The following is a 16,612-nucleotide window of genomic DNA, read 5'->3' as shown; positions in this document are numbered from 1 at the left end:
TATTTCTATGAATTGACTACTTTAAATACCTCATATAAGTAGAATCACATAACATTTGTCTTTTTGTGACTGGCTTATTTCACTCAACGTAAGTGAACCTTAGGGTTCATCCATGTTTTAGCATGTGTCAGAATTTCCTTCCTTTTTAAGGTTGAATAATATTCCAGTGGGTGTATATGCCACATTTTATTTATCCATTTATCCATTGACAGACACTTGAGTTGCTTTATCTCTTAGCTACTGTGAGTAATGCTACTAAAAACATAGATGTGCAAATATCTCTTCAAGTCTCTTCTTTTAGTTCTTTTGGACATATACCCAGAAGTAGAATTTCAGCAAGTTTTTAATCCCTAGCTGCTGCCAAGCACCCTTTGGTTTTCTATGTTAGTAATTAATATAGATGTGCTTTTAATAGGTCCAGTATATCCCATTATATAACTGGCCATAATTATTTTAACCAGATTCCTCTTGCTAGATATTTAGGATATTACAAATAATTTACTGTTATAAATGATACTTTATACATAAAATATTATGTACATATATTTTTGTACACTTAAATGATAAATTCCTAGAATTGGAACTGATAGGTTAAATGATCTTATCTGTATGTATTTTTTTTTAATTTTTTTTTTTAGCGTTTATTTATTTTTGAGACAGAGAGAGACAGAGCATGAACGGGGAGGGTCAGAGAGAGGGAGACACAGAGTCTGAAACAGGCTCCAGGCTCTAAGCTGTCAGCACAGAGCCCGATGCGGGGCTCGAACTCACGGACCACGAGATCATGACCTGAGCCGAAGTCGGCCACTCAACCGACTGAGCCACCCAGGCGCTCCTGTATGTATATTTTTAATTTATTCCATATGTCATTATTTTAGTCCATTCTTTTTTTAATTTAGTGGGTTTTTTTAAGTTTATTTATTTCTTTTGAGAGAGAGGGAGAGCCCGAGCAGGGGAGGAAAAGAGAGAGAGAGAGAGAGAGAGAATCCTAATCAAGCTCTGTGCTGTCAGTGTGGAGCCTGATGCAGGGCTTGAACTCACAAACTGTGAGATCCTGACCTTAGTTGAAACCAGGAGTCAGGTGCTTAACCTACTGAGCCACCCAGGCATCCCTGATCTATATATTTTTAAGCTTTTGATAGATACTGCCAAATAGAAAGCTCTACCAACTTGTGAAAATACTTTTTCCTCCACACCTTTATTGTGATTTTCTTTCAAATCTTTGTCAACATGATAAGCAAAATGTGGTTCATTTTCCCCATTGAATTTTTGAGGTTGAACTTTTTCATATTGATTTGCATTTGCACTCTGTCTTTTGTAATATCTTCATGAGCTTTAGGCAATCTTTGTTGCTGTTATAATAGTTTATTATGAAAACAGGTCAGTGTGGGGACAAGGGGACAAACAAGCATGTTAGGTTAGCTCAAGTGAAGTGTGGCACAGGTTCTTCACTTTGAAACCATACTTGCTGAGGTCAAGCGTCAGGTTCTCTTTTGTTAGAAAACTTGTAATCCTTGGGGCACCTGGGTGGCTCAGTTGGTTAGGCATCCAACTCTTTTTTTTTTTTTTAATGTTTATTTATTTTTGAGAGAGAGAAAGAGAAAGTGTGAACAGAGGAGAGGCAGAGAAAGAGGGAGACACAATCTCAAGCAGGCTCCAGGCTCTGAGCTGTCTATGTAGAGCCTGACACAGGGCTCAAACTTGTGAACTGCAAGATCATGACCTCAGCCACAGTCAGACGCTTAACTGACTGAGCCACCCATTCGCCCCTAGGCATCCAACTTTTGATCTCACCTCAGGTCTTGGTCTCAGGGTCATGAGTTCAAGCCCCTCGTTGGGCTCCACACTGGGTGTAAAACCTACTTAAAATAAAAAGAAAGAAAACTTGTAATTCTTGCTCTTGTTTTGAGAGCTTCCAGAGGCTATCCTCTTCATTTTGCAATATTGTAGGACATTGTTGGCAGTATCTGAGATGAATTTCTGGAGCCAGAGAGATGAGCCGAATTATGCATGTGCTAGAGGCCTCAAAGCCAGCATCAGGTGACATCAAGTGGTAACCAGTCACTGCACCCAGGATTGTAGGTGTGTAATCTTCCAGCTCTATCATCATGTTCACCAAAGGTGTGCTGGACACTACCAGCCTCATTACCTCCATTGGCAGCACTTTGCAGTATGCAAATCTCATTAGACATGGCCTCCCCCTGGGACACTGAGCCACCAGCCAACCCTGGAACTGCCTTGTGCCACTCCATGTCCTGTGCCCTCTGCCTCAGGTCTAACTGCAGACCCCTCAGCTGTCCCAGTGGGGCTGACCTTGTTCTTTACAATGATTGGTTAGGGGGCTCAGTCGGTTAAGCGTCCGATTTCAGCTCAGGTCATGATCTTGCGGTTTGTGACTTCGAGCCCTGCGTCGGGCTCTGTGCTGACAGCTGGAGCCTGAAGCCTGCTTCGGATTCTGTCTCCTCCTCTCTCTCCCTCTCCCATGCTCATGCTCTGTCTCTCTCTCTGTCTCTCAATAATAAATAAACCTTAAAAAAATTTTTAAAAACAAAACAATGACACTGGTTAGAAAGGGGCTGAGATGGCGGAGGCAGGGCCATCTCAAAGTCTGCATATAAGCCACTGTGAGGCAAATTTTTGACAGTATATTCTGTATAATGTGGTAAAGCATAATTTTTTAAATATCCAAATAGCTTTATTTTATTTTGCTTACCTTAGATATTAGCATATTAATTTTTTTTTAAGTTTATTCATTTTGAGAGAGAGAGAGACAGGGCGAGTAGGGGAGGGCCAGAGAGAGGAAGAGACTGAGAATCCCAAGCAGGCTCTGCACTGTCAGCAGAGAGCCCCACGTGAGGCTTGAACTCACAAAATCATGAGATCATGACCTGAGCTGAAACTGAGAGTTGGACACTTAACCAACTGAGCCACCCAGGCACCCCAACCTATTAATTTCTTAACATGCATTTACTGACCACTCACTACGTAGTAGGCCCTATACCAAGTTCTGAAAATTGTGAGATTAAAAATACAGTCATTGTTCTCTGGCAGATGATGGTACAGTAAGGAAGACAGACACATAAACAGATAATTATAATAGAATTGTAATAGTTTTAGTGAGATGAATAATCACTCTGATGGAAATAAAGTTAGGGTACTGTGGAAACATGTAGATGGGGCTCTAGCAATGATAAGTATTTAGGGAAGGCTTTGCAAAGGAACTGTTACCTAAGGAAAAAGTGGAACTTAGCCAGACACTACAGGGGAAAGGGACCTCCTGGGCAGAGAAAAAGTGTATACAGAGGCACAGAAACCTATGAAAACATGTTAGATTCAGTGAATGAACTATAGGCAAATTATTTGACTGCCTGTGGGGTGGTGGTAAGAAATGAGGTAGGAAAGGGACACATCATGAAGAGCCTCATATGCCATGCTGACAGATGTCTTAAATTTGAAAATAATGTCTTTTACACATTCACCACTTTGAGTATCAAAGAAAAAATAATTTTCCTAAAATATTTAAATATCTCAAATCATACCTAAAAAAGAAAGCTCTTTTATTTCTTGATTCAGTTAAAAAGAATTGTCTTGTTTCCACTAAGTAATTGCCTTATTAAAAAGGATGTGACATTTCATCCAGTCTTGAAGAAAACAGAACTGGAAACAATAAACATAGAATATCCACAGCAAGTGGGAGAATTGTGCTGAAGGAAATATAAACCATTTATATCAGTCTTTCAGTGTCTGGTAGAAGAGGAAAAAGTCTATAATTGATTTTCACTCTCCATGTGAGAGTTTTCCATAATCAAACCAGAAAATAGCCCAGGGTGCTACTTGCCATTACTAGAAGAATTTATTTTCTATAAGATTGAACATTTTTCCTACCAATAGTAAAAAAAAAAAAAAAAAAAAAAAAAAAGTGGCCACGCTATTAGGCATTTGATTTGACTGCTTAAAACCCTGGACCTTTCAGCCTAGGTCCAATCAGGAAACAGATTAAACCACATCTGTACTTTAAACAGAGAAATGTAATATGAAGAATGACTAAGCTATAATAGAAAGTGACTATAAAGACGTGAAGAGGGGCGCCTGGGTGGCTCAGTTGGTTAAGCGTCCAACTTCGGCTCAGGTCATGATCTCATGGTTCGTGAGTTCAAGCCCTGCGTTGGGCTTTGTGCTGACAGCTCAGAGCCTGGAGCCCACTTTGGATTCTGTGTCTTCCTCTCTCTCTGCCCCTCTCCTGCTCATGCTCTATCTCTCTCTCTCTCAATAATAAACATTAAACAAAATTTTAAAAAAAGATATGAAGAAAACTCTTAACAGATACCCAAGGAAGGACAAACTTGGAGGGTAACCCATTTCCTAGGGCTGAGGTTTGTAGTTCATTGAAGAGCAGTTGCGGCCCAGTGGAGAAGGTCAATGGGTTGCCTGGTCCAGAGCTGATCCTCAGTCACTGGGCAAGTGGAAAACAAACCTCTGAGGTACAAGTGAGCTGTAGCTGGTGAGTGGGCACACAGAAGTTGTCAGGACACCACTGTGGGTATGAAATCTGGTTTTGTGATATCTGTGTTAGGGGGGCCATGGAAAGATGACTACTGGCCCAATCATTGAGACTACTCCCACTCGGCCTGTGGCTGGGGAAGTATACGACCAGATGTCTTCACATATCCACACTGCGGGTCAACCGTGCAACAGGAGCAAAAACAAACAAAACACTGCGGTTGTACCGTGGAACTAGGAAGAGAAGCTCCTTCCTGTAGTGTCTCAGCATTACTTTCTACTGGCAAAGCTTAACATTGTGCTTACTGTAAAAGAAAATGCTTAGACCATGTACTAAGTGAATTTGGAACTAAGAGCCAATAAATATGTAACTGACACAGGATCTGACTGCTTACAGTCTTGAGCCTTTCACCAATGTCTGGCTTATAATTGAGAAAGAAATATTAAAGTAGCCCTGACACCGAGGAACTGATCTAGCTCTTAAACTAGGGCTCACTGTAAGTGCAAACTGATCCGATGCTCACAGCTGAGCCCTGTTGTTCTATAGAACATATAAATAGTCTCACAGGAACATCTACTTCAAGCAAGATCACTGTGCACCTCACAAAATACCAAACGTCCTCTTCTCTTGCTGAATTAGTAGCTGCTGTTCTACTTTCTTACCAAGTACAGTTCTAGCCACCCCCCTTAGTCTGCATTCCCCATAGGTCAGATTTATTAAGATACCCTGTCATAGAACTGCCTTGATTTTTTTCTTTTTTAATTTTAGAGAGAGAGAGTGCACATGAAAGCAGGGGAGAGGGGCAGAGAAAGAGAGAGAGAGAGAGAGAGAGAGAGGAAGAGAGAAAGAGGGAATCCCAAGCAGGCTCCCTACTAAGCACTGAGCCTGATGCAGGACTTGATCCTACGACCTTGGGATCATGACCTAAGCCAAAATCAAGAGTCAGGTGCTCAACCAGCTGAGCCACTCAGGCGCTCCTAGAATTGCCTTGATTTCTGACAGTATCTAATCCAAAACAAATCTCCACTTCCTTAGACCCTACCTAAAATTGTCCCAACCCAGCCCAAATGCTGTAATACGTTATCTCTAAACCCTGTCTCTTACTTACTAAGACATTCCACAGATCCCCATAGTGTGTGTTCTCCCTCTCCATAAGGAGTAAGTAGTAAACCCAACTTGTTCAAAAACGGGTGTGTTTCTGAAGTTTTTAACTGAAGTGCATTGACAGAATAAATGATTACTACTAAGTATTTCTCAACCGAATGGATCTTCTCACTCCTCCTTTTCCTTAAAAACATTCTTAAGTAAGGTTTTTATAAGTTGGAGGTGGGTAAGGGATTGGAGGAAGAATATCCCCCTACTTTAAATTACTTAAAGGGGCGCCTGGGTGGCTCAGTCGGTTGAGCGTCCGACTTCGGCTCGGGTCACGATCTCACGGTCCGTGAGTTCGAGCCCCGCGTCGGGCTCTGGGCTGATGGCTCAGAGCCTGGAGCCTGCTTCCGATTCTGTGTTTCCCTCTCTCTCTGCCCCTCCCCCATTCATGCTCTGTCTCTCTCTGTCTCAAAAATAAATAAACGTTAAAAAAAATTTTTTTTTAAAAGAAATATTAAAAAAAAAGAAAAAAATAAATTACTTAAAGATATTTTAGATTTTTCTCCCATTTAATGTGTAAAAACTGTAATTTTTTAAAATCTAGATTTTAATGTTTGGTTTTTTTTTTTAAGGAGTTAGCTAAGTTTGAAACAGACTTTTTTTAAGGAAGTAATTGTCTTAGAAAACTAATCTTTAATCAACAATACCAAAAAAACTCCTGAAAATAGTTTATTTTGATCACGATTTTTAGAACCATAAAACTCCATAGAAACCCACAGTAAATCTAATAGCAGTTTTTAAAAGTTAGCAAACATACACCAGAACAATCAAGTTATTTTTCTAATAGTCCATCTATATAATACACACTGTACATTTTGAACATAGTCAAATCATAAAATATGTGAATGAGATTACTATGAAGTTAATTTTTTTCTTTCTCTTAAGTTTTCAATGAGCTCTGTGTTTCTCAGACTTCAGGAGTGACATGTGGAATACCTCTTCCTGGTAGAGCAACATTGTGCTTTCATTCTCTCTTTTTTTTAATTTTTAATTTTTAATTTTTATTTTTAGAGAGAGAGTGCACAAGTAGGGGAGAGGGGCAAAGGGAGAGAGAGAGAAAGAGAGAGAATCCCAAACATGCTCTGTGCTTAGCATGGAGTCTGACACAGGCCTCAATCCCACAACCCTGGGATCATGACCTGAGCCAAAACCAAGAGTTGGACGTTCAACTGACTAAACCACCCTGGCACCCTGTGCTTTCATTCTATCGTCACTTCCAAAAAGCTGTGGAAGCTTCCTGAAGGTCCCTTCCTACTATGAAAGGCCTTTGAAAACTTGCATTATATTCCACTATTAAAATCTTTACATTTTTAATATAGAGGAGGGAAAAAAATGTTTAATTTGATTGTTTCCAAACAGTAGTTCTGATCCATATAAGTTCTGGACACTTAAACATGGTAAGTATGAGTCAGTTGGTAAAAATTCTCTGTAATGAGCAATATCCACAGCTTAGTAAATGGGTATTTGAATTTTCTTCATAATGTGGCCATGCAGATAATTAAGTGAATATATGAATATGCAAGAAGTGTGATTTTTGAGTGCATAGTTTATTGTCTGAGTAGTTACCATTTTCTCCTACTGAAAAATTAAAAGTTCTTTAGTCTCTTCTGGACAAAATCTAATCAAGTCTATTTAAGTTGTAGATATGTAGCAAAATTATATAGTATTATTCCAGCAATCATTTATTTGTTAAAAAATACCTTTGAGGGGCACCTGGGTGGCTCGGTCAGTTAAGCATCATGCCCAGGTTGTGATCTCTCAGTCATGAGATTGAGCCCCCTTGTTGGGCTTTGTACATGTGGAGCCTGCTTGAGATTCTCTCTTTCCTTCTCTCTCTGTCCCTCCCTCACTTGTGTGCTCTCTCAAATTCTCAATATAAATAAACATTAAAAAAAAAATACACACACACACACACACATACATATGTATGTATATATATTCCTATAAACAGGTTTTCACCTAAAATTTACATCTTTTTAAGAACTTTTTTTAAATGTTTATTTTTTGGAAGGAGTCACAGAATCTGAAGCAGGCTCCAGGCTCTCAGCTGCCAGCACAGAGCCCAATGTGGGGTTTGAATTCACGAACCACGACATCATGACCCGAGCCCAAGTCAGACGCTTAACCAACTGAGCCACCGAGGTGCCCCTAACATTTACATCTTAATAGTGAATCAAATAAGGAAACTTCTAATTTACTTGGGCTATGAATAGCTGATGATTCATTACCAAAAACCCACTGTAGACTATTAAAGATAGTTGTATACGAATTATAAAACAACACGAGAAAGACTTTTAAGCAGAAAACATCCTGTTTATGCTTGGACAGGTGTTCTTTGGGTGGACATGAACCAGATAGCATCTGGTAATTTTCTTTAACCTTTTTTAAAAGACTCCTCAAAATCTTCCTTCCCCAGATTTTACTCCTTTTGTGTTTAATGAATTCTGTGAGAGCAAAATTACAAGTCCATAATATCTCTTAATTTTTAAATTCTTAAATCAAATTCTTAAATCCAAAAAAATTCAGAAAATCAAAGATTCTTTTTGCTTGAAATTTTTTTTTTTTCAACGTTTATTTATTTTTGGGACAGAGAGAGACAGAGCATGAACGGGGGAGGGGCAGAGAGAGAGGGAGACACAGAATCGGAAACAGGCTCCAGGCTCTGAGCCATCAGCCCAGAGCCCGACGCGGGGCTCGAACTCACGGACCGCGAGATCGTGACCTGGCTGAAGTCGGACGCTTAACCGACTGCGCCACCCAGGCGCCCTCAAAGATTCTTTTTGTAACTCATTTATTAGAAAACCAGACCTGAACCAGGCCTTTTTAAATTCTTTATCTTGCCTACTAGGACACTCATAAAGTTTGCTGCAGAAATATTAATGTGTTTTTTTACAGGGCCCTGCCCCGGCTATTTCATGTATGTGGTATATGCACAATATTACCTTTATAAATTTAAAGAAGAAAACTGAATTCTAAACACATCTGCCTCTAAAGGTTTAAGTAGGGATTATAGACAGTGGATATATAAAGTAATCCATGGCAGAGTGGTTTAAGAGGACACTTTATTTGTAACTATGTGAGGTAATGGATATTAACCAGACTTACTGTGGTAATCATTTTGCAATATAGACATAAATTATTATGTGTACACCTAAAACTAATAGTATCATATGTCAATTATATCTAAAATGAGGAGGGGGCACTTTAATATTATAAGCAGTTTTTAGTTTTGATAATGTAAACAAAACACAGGCAAAAACCAACTTTTAATTTCCTGATAACTTTCACTTTGTTTTTAGATTTGATAGTTATGTAGTTGGGGGTTAAATATAAGACGTATAATTATGAATGCATGTATTTGTTTGATTTCTTATACCCACGAAATGAAGGCTAAAATAAGTATTATCAGGATAACCATAGGCCATCATCACCATGATCATACATACAAGAAAAAAAAGAGCCTCTGAATTGGGAATTATATAGATCTGCATGTATACAAAAAGTGATCAGTAGCAATATTCTTATACATTTTCAATAGGAGACATGCCAAGAACAATTCTGTTAGTTCTTGTTTCCTTCACATTTTAAGGGAATGTAAATTTACATACTGGTGATTTCAGAAGCAAAAATATGATAAGGTGTCCCACCTATTCCTACCCCCTTAATACCATTCAAGTGAAACCATTTAACTCTTTAATTATAGTGGGATAGACCTATTTTCTGCATGATCATAAAGAAACATTTTATTTATTAGAACAAGAGTCTATTCTGGAAATTAATATTTTCAAGCTTAATGCAGTGATTATGTTTTTATTTGGAATCTTCCCCTCCTTTTTTCCTTGTTCTGTGCAGATTATCAACGCTTGATGACTGTGGCGGAAGGCATCACCACACTTTTGTTCCCATTTCAATGGCAGCATGTTTATGTGCCCATCCTCCCTGCTTCTCTGCTACATTTTCTTGATGCTCCTGTCCCTTATCTGATGGGCCTTCAGTCAAAAGAAGGAACTGACCGTTCTAAACTAGAACTTCCTCAAGAGGTAAAACTTATAATGGGTGATGAAGCATTTGCTGTTTGTTGATTTAGGTCAAGACCACTTTTCTTAGCATTGTCTTTGTCTAAACTGTGTCTCTGACTGTCCTGAATTTTCCAAGTAGGGCTAAGGTAGAGCCTGAACCATAGAGTGCAGATCCTGACTCCTGATGCTTGCTGGGACTAGTCATTAGTTAAGTAAGCATGGTTCAAACAGGACAGTGGCAAGTTTTCACAGCGATAAATCTGTGAGGAGGGAGCAACAGTAGCATTATCTAGTTGCTTTATCATTCGAATAGCATTTAATTCCTTTTTCCCCTCATTTATTTTATAAATTCTACTTTTAAACAAAATAGCCCAGGTTTTCACATCTTCACATCATTAATTGAGATGAATTTGATTCTTGACTTCCTTCAAATGAAAAGTAACATCTTTCAGCAAACTATAGATAATGGAAATATCAAATACTTTAGTATTCTTTGTTTTCAGACCTAAGCTAGTTATCAGCTTTTTTTCTAAATGTCAGCTTGGCTAGGTGATTGAGATAAAAACTCTAACCCCTAGCTTTTAGGCCACCTTAAGGTTACTGTGCTTTCTGTGTGTTGTATTTTCAGATGTTGTTTAAGAAAATTAGGAATTCTTGAAAGTATTTTGAATGTAGTTTTTATCTGTTGTTAATGGTACTCGGAATTGGACTGTAAAACCTTTGAAATGAAATAGTGATGAGAGTGCCATGGCCTATTAAAAAACATTAAATAGTTAACTATATGATATTATTAGCTATTTAATTAGCATCTTTCTTAATAAGATCTTTCATGCTGTGCTGTGCTTTTATTTGTTCTTATTTCCCATAGAGATTCTCATTTTAATAAGTGAATTTAAAATAACATACTAAGCTACAGCTGTTATACCCATTAATGATTCCTGTAATCATCCATTGCTTACTTTATTCCAATGAATATTTCCCTTCCAAAATTAACATTTTTGTTCAGGGAAAAATAGCTTGATTGGGATCATATAAAATGCTTATAAAAGTTGTCTTGCTCTTTTGAGCTTATGCATGTTCTCTGCTTTTGCGTCCCCATTATCTCTCTTTTCTCTATTACCTGAACTCTCTTGTTTTCTCTTTTATTAGATTAATCTAAGTATCTTGTCAGTTCAAAAAGTAATCCTTTAAATTTTCAAGGAAAAAGAAATAGATTAGCCAAATGTATTTTAAATGCAATTTAAGTTTAAGGACTTAAATAGTGACATGTTTTAGTTTCTTGTTGAGTATCTGGTCTGTTTGTATATTAATCAAGTGATATTTTATAAGACAGTATGTTTTGGTATATAAATATTATCTTCCCATTTTTACATGAGTTATAATTGTTGAGAGTTTTTAAATGCCAACTATATATTTTTGGAGTGGGGAAATCTTTCTGTCTCCCTATATGTGTATATTTTCTGACTCTAAAGATAAAAATTCTGAAAGTTCTTGCAGCAGTGACTTTGATTTTCTGACTGTTTACTTTTTAAATCAATACGTTTTTAAGTTTATTTATTTGTTTTTTGAAAGACAGAGAGAGTGAGAGAGAGCACAAGCAGGGGAGGGGCAGAGAGAGAGAGAGAGAAGGAGACACAGAATCCGAAGCAGGCTCCAGGCTTCTAAGCGTCAGCACAGAGCCCAGTGCAGATCTCGAACTCATGAACTGTGAGATCATGACCTGAGCCAAGGTCAGATGCTCAACTGACTGAGTCACTCAGGCGCCCCAGTCAATACTCTTTAATAAATGTACATATCCATCTATTCGTAGAGTAGAATAATATGAAATAACCTGGGTCAGCTGTGAAAATAGCAGTGCTTCTGTATAGAAAGTATATGTTAGTACATCATTATTTTGGAAGAAAATGCTAACAGCTGACCCAGATTATTTCATACTCTTCTACTCTATGAATAGATGGGTATGTACATTTATTAAAGAGGATTGATTTAACGAGTTAAAAGTTTAGAAAATCACAGACATTGCTGCATTAGCTCTCAGAATTTTTAAGTTTGCTTATCTTTAGAGTAAAAAAAATACAGATCACCTTGTGCTCATAACATTTTACAATGAGATAAATAATCTACTTCACATAATTTGAGGAAGATGTAGGTATAAAAATAGCCATTTTTAAAATTGACTTAAATGCACTCACTAGTAATACCTCCTCCCTCCTTTCCCTGAAAACTATAAAATAAAATAATAGTTAAAAATAGTGATGGGAAAAAAAATAGTGACAGGGCTTCTTAGAATAGTTATGAAGATGATAAGTTTGCAAAACGATTATTTTAAGAAGGTATGATTTTAGTTGTTAGCTAACTAATGTAACTACATAGACTTATAATTAACCACCCACTTACTTTCCCCATAGTTCTAAAATGATAGGCACAGGTAGCCATTTGTTAAATTGTTTTTTCAGGGGGTGGGGTAGAGAAAGTGACGGTAGAAGGATACAGCACTGGGGATGAACTGCAGAGAAGGGTGCTTCACTTATTCCCATTCTTGCTTGTCTTTACAGTAAATGGTGGGCAAGAAATCCAGAGAAAAACTGAAATTGCTTTTTCCACTTTGTTTTTGCTATGTCTTGCCCCTGAGATTCTGTGGGAATATTTTAAATATTCTCTCCTTGGGGCACCTGGGTGGCTCAGTCGGTTGAGTGTCCGACTTCGGCTCAGGTCATGATCTCATGGTTCTCATGATCTCATGGTGGATTCAAGCCCTCTTTTGGGCTCTGTGCTGACAGCTTGGAACCTGAAGCCTGCTTCAAGTTCTGTGTCTCCCTCTCTCTCTGCGCCTCACCCACTCATGCTCTCTGTCTCTCTCTCAAAAATGAATAAACATTAAAAAAAATTTAAATATTCTCCTCCAGTTTACCCTTATGCCAGCTTAACTTCAGCCGTTGAGAAACTATATTCCTTAGTAAGCATGGAGAGAGCTGCCCTGGCCTCACATTCCTGGATACTTCCTCCTCCTGTGTACATCTTTGGGGTTCCACAAAATGACTGTCTCCTTGAGTCTTATTCATTCATTCACCAAACAGTGTCTTCTCATACACTACCAGTGTAGGATACATTAGGAGACATCAAGATAAATAAGATGTAATTTTTGCTTTCCAAAGTAAGTCATTTACAAATATCAATAATAGAGGTTAAAAAAATAATTAAGAGGAATGAATGAACTAAACATATATGCAGAGGAAATCAGAATACCTTTAGGGTAGGGACATGGGAAAGCTTCGTGGCAGAAGAAATGATTAAACTTTTAAGTCTTTGTTCCCTTTCTTTTAAGGGAACTTTTCTCTTTTTTTTTTTTTTTTTGCATTTTTCATTTTTAACTAGACGTGATTACTTACCATGAATGTGTGTAAGCAGCATTGATAGTAAAAAATAGAGAACTATTTAGTCCTAAAACAATATAAGATTGAGATGTCAAGAGTGTTTTTTATTGCATATGTAATATTTATTGAGCTCTCCTGATAGAATTTTTATTTTTATTTTGTTGTTGGAATTTTTTAGTTTAATGGTATTAAAAGTAAAAAAGTGACTTAGCAGAATGCCCTATTATATGGAGTTCTTGTTTGTTTTAGAAAAAAGGCTTTTCGGTTTTTCTTCCATAAGTCTTCATAATGCAAGTTAGCAGTTCTATTTTTATTTTGCGATAATCAAAGCCCCAACTTGTCCCCAACCTAAGCAGTCATAGGAGGGTATGAGAGACTCATGGAATCATGAAGGCAGGCCAGTTAGCTGTGGTGCTGGAACACCCGCCTTGCCCTACGGCCCTTTCAGCTCACAGTGGTTATATGAGCATAACAAGCTTTAAAATTTCCCAGATGTATCATTTTCTCTTTTCATAGAAGGATAGAAGAAGATAGCAGGAAGGCATTAATGAAGGAGATGGTACAAAATGTAAGTGGTGGGAGGTTGCTGGCTAACATTTAGATTAGCAAGTTAGTGAATTTTTTTCTTCCATTTTTAAAGATACTGAATCATCCATTTGAATTATAGTGACCTACTTTCTCCCCCTAAGTCTTTCAACATACCCTGCTTTCTAGAGACTATAGTTACATATATAAGGATGTGGATTTACAGAAAACTGTAGGCAGCAATACTGTCTTCAGCAAGATTTGACTTCACCTCTTATTTTAATTAGAGGAAACTACTGATGTTGGAAATGAGGAAAATTGTAGGGAAAAAATCTTTTAAGCCACCAGGCTGTTTGAGGATGCTTATCTAGAACAGGTGTCAGGAAGTCGCCTAACTTCTTGGGCCTTAATTAGTTCATCTGCAGAATAAACAGTTGAACTCAGAGGTCACTTCAGACTTGAGGAATTGTTATTGATTCTCTGTTCTTAGATGGAGGAAAGTCTTCTTGAGTTTCGATTGAGCTAAATGTAGAACTTTGCTGTACTTCTTGTACATCAGCACCTAACATAAAGATAAGGGATCAAAAGAGAAAAATAAAAACCCAACTCTTTGCTCTCCTCCTTTTATCTTACCTGGCCATACAGGATCAAAGGACAGTGTGAATTGTCTCCTTGCTGACCTGGGTGGCCGGGCTATAGGAGAGACAGGGAGACAACAAGGTGAAACTTCTGTTCTGCTGATTGACTTCCACTCTATGCCCTGTGTCCAGCCACTAATGTAGTCAGCATCAGTTTTATGTGTTGGGCTATACCTTTGGCCTCCCACCCTTCCAGAGTCTATGAGCACAGTCTTCCTTTACACTGACAACCTTGTTCTGATTAAGAGAGTGTGAGCAGTAAAAGTAAAATATTGTTTCAGAGTCTACTATAATCAAGTACCTGAGGGATAATCAGAATTGCATGCATGTACTTGGCCACTTGAATTGTCCATAACTATTTAGAAAATATTTAAAAGTCTTTTTATTCAATATAAAATCAAAATCTATTGCATAAGCAAACTCAAAAAAAACTTTGCTCTGATTTCTATTTCCTCTTTTTTTCAACTCAAAAATATCTCCTGAATCAGCTCTTAATTATTGAAGGGGCAATCATTTGTAGGTGTCTAAGCACTTGCCTCTACCACTGTCTCCTGCTATTTGTCTAATAACTTCTGAAACAGTTTGCGGTCTAAGAGGTTGAAGCTAATTTTGGATAAACTGAAAATTTGTGAATTTTTTGTGAATTGGATTGCTCTTTGCCAATTTCATCCCATTTGGGGGTACTAAGCTGCTAAATTTTAGCAATTATTAATTCTAAATTACAGATGGTGTCAGAGCAGTGGAATGGCATAGGAAGTTCAGGCTGGATTCATCCATTGAACATTTTACCCAGTGCCTTCTATTTGTAAGGTACTATGACTCTGTGTACCTTTACTCATTTAGGAATGCCTAATGGATGCTCTGTGTTACAGAATCATGTCCAGATTATAACAAATTGCTAAGTCCCAGAGAAAATTATCCGTATATATTAAATACGGTATAAAATACTCACCTAGGGAAAAAAATGCTGGAAAAAGAACTTTTTTTTTTAATAACTGGCTGCTTTTTTTTCTTTATTTATTTTGAGAGAAAGAGAAAGTGTGAGCGGTAGAAGGGCAGAGAGAGCATCCCAAACAGGTTCTGCATTGTCAGCACAGAGCCTGACACGGGGCTCAATCTCACAAACTGTGAGATCATGACCTGAGCTGGAATTGAGTCCCATGCTTAACTGAAATTTGTTTTTGAAGAATAAAAATGCTAGAAAAAAAATTTTTAAAGAATAAAAATTCTTAGCCTTGAGAAAGTTAGCATAAAAGGCACAATAAAATCTTAAACGTTCTCATCACAAGAAAAATTGTAATTATTTATGGTGATGGATGTTAACTAGACTTACTGTGGTAATCATTTCATAATCTATATTGATTCATACACCTGAAACAAAATGTTATATGTCAGTTATATCTTAATTTTGAAAAGTCAGTGTAATCTATGACTTTATTTATAACAGTTGGCAAGAGGGCACCTGGGTAACTCCGTCAGTTGAGCATCCAGCCCTTGATTTTGGCTCAGGTCATGATCTCATGGTTTGTGGGACCGAACCCCATGTCAGGCTCTGTGCTGACAGCACGGAGCCTGCTTGGAATTTTCTCTCTGCCTCTCTCTCTGCCTCTTTCTCTCTCTCAAAATGAATAAATGAACTTAAAAAAATAGTTGGCAAGGATATTTTAGAATATAAAATTCCTTTATTTTAAAACCTTTGTATTACTTTTTTCTCTTTCAGGCTAATTTGTGTTTTGTGGATATTGACAACCATTTTATTGAATTGCCTGAAGAGTTTCCACAGTTCCCCAATAAGGTGGATTTTATCCAGGAACTCTCTGAAGTGCTTCTTCAATTTGGTATCCCTCCTGAGGGCAGTCTCCATTGCAGTGAGAGTGCCACAAAACTGAAGAATCTGGTTCTTAAGGACTTGGTCAATGACAAGAAGAATGGCAATGTCTCCACTCATAACATCAGCATGTATGAGTTACTGAAGGGCAATGAAACCATAGCCCGCCTCCAAGCTCTGGCCAAGCGGACTGGTGTGACCGTGGAAAAAATGGACCTCTCTGCCTCTCTGAGTGAAAAAGAAAAGGATTTAAAGCTGCAGTGTGAAGAGGCTGAGCTAAGGGACTACCAGCTCAATGTGCAGCTCCGCGAGGTCTTTGCCAACCGCTTCACACAGATGTTTGCAGATTACGAAGCATTTGTGATTCAGACTGCCCAGGACATGGAGTCCTGGCTTACCAACCGAGAACAGATGCAGAACTTTGACAAAGTAAAAAAAAAAAACATAGTTTCCCTTTTTTTATGACTCGTAGTGGGCTGTCTTACTAATTTCGTTAACTTTTTTAAACACAGATTTTTCCTCTCTCCCTTCCCGTTAAGAACTTATTCTTATATTTTGTCTTTGTCCTATAATGA

The 16,612-nt window shown here is 37.8% G+C and overlaps 1 protein-coding gene across 1 annotated transcript in view; it reads left to right on the top strand.

Moving 5' to 3' along the window:
* Nucleotides 1-16,612, top strand: part of DENND5B (DENN domain containing 5B) — a 191,929-nt gene that overhangs the window by 101,673 nt on the left and 73,644 nt on the right. Inside the window, 2 exon segments of the mRNA XM_032593944.1 lie at nt 9,506-9,693; nt 15,930-16,466. Of these exon segments, the coding sequence (XP_032449835.1) occupies nt 9,506-9,693; nt 15,930-16,466 (725 nt within the window).

Source organism: Lynx canadensis, chromosome B4 (assembly GCF_007474595.2).
Source record: "Lynx canadensis isolate LIC74 chromosome B4, mLynCan4.pri.v2, whole genome shotgun sequence".
In the NCBI taxonomy this organism is placed as follows: domain Eukaryota; kingdom Metazoa; phylum Chordata; class Mammalia; order Carnivora; family Felidae; genus Lynx; species Lynx canadensis.
This window is presented reverse-complemented; position numbering and strand designations above follow the sequence as displayed.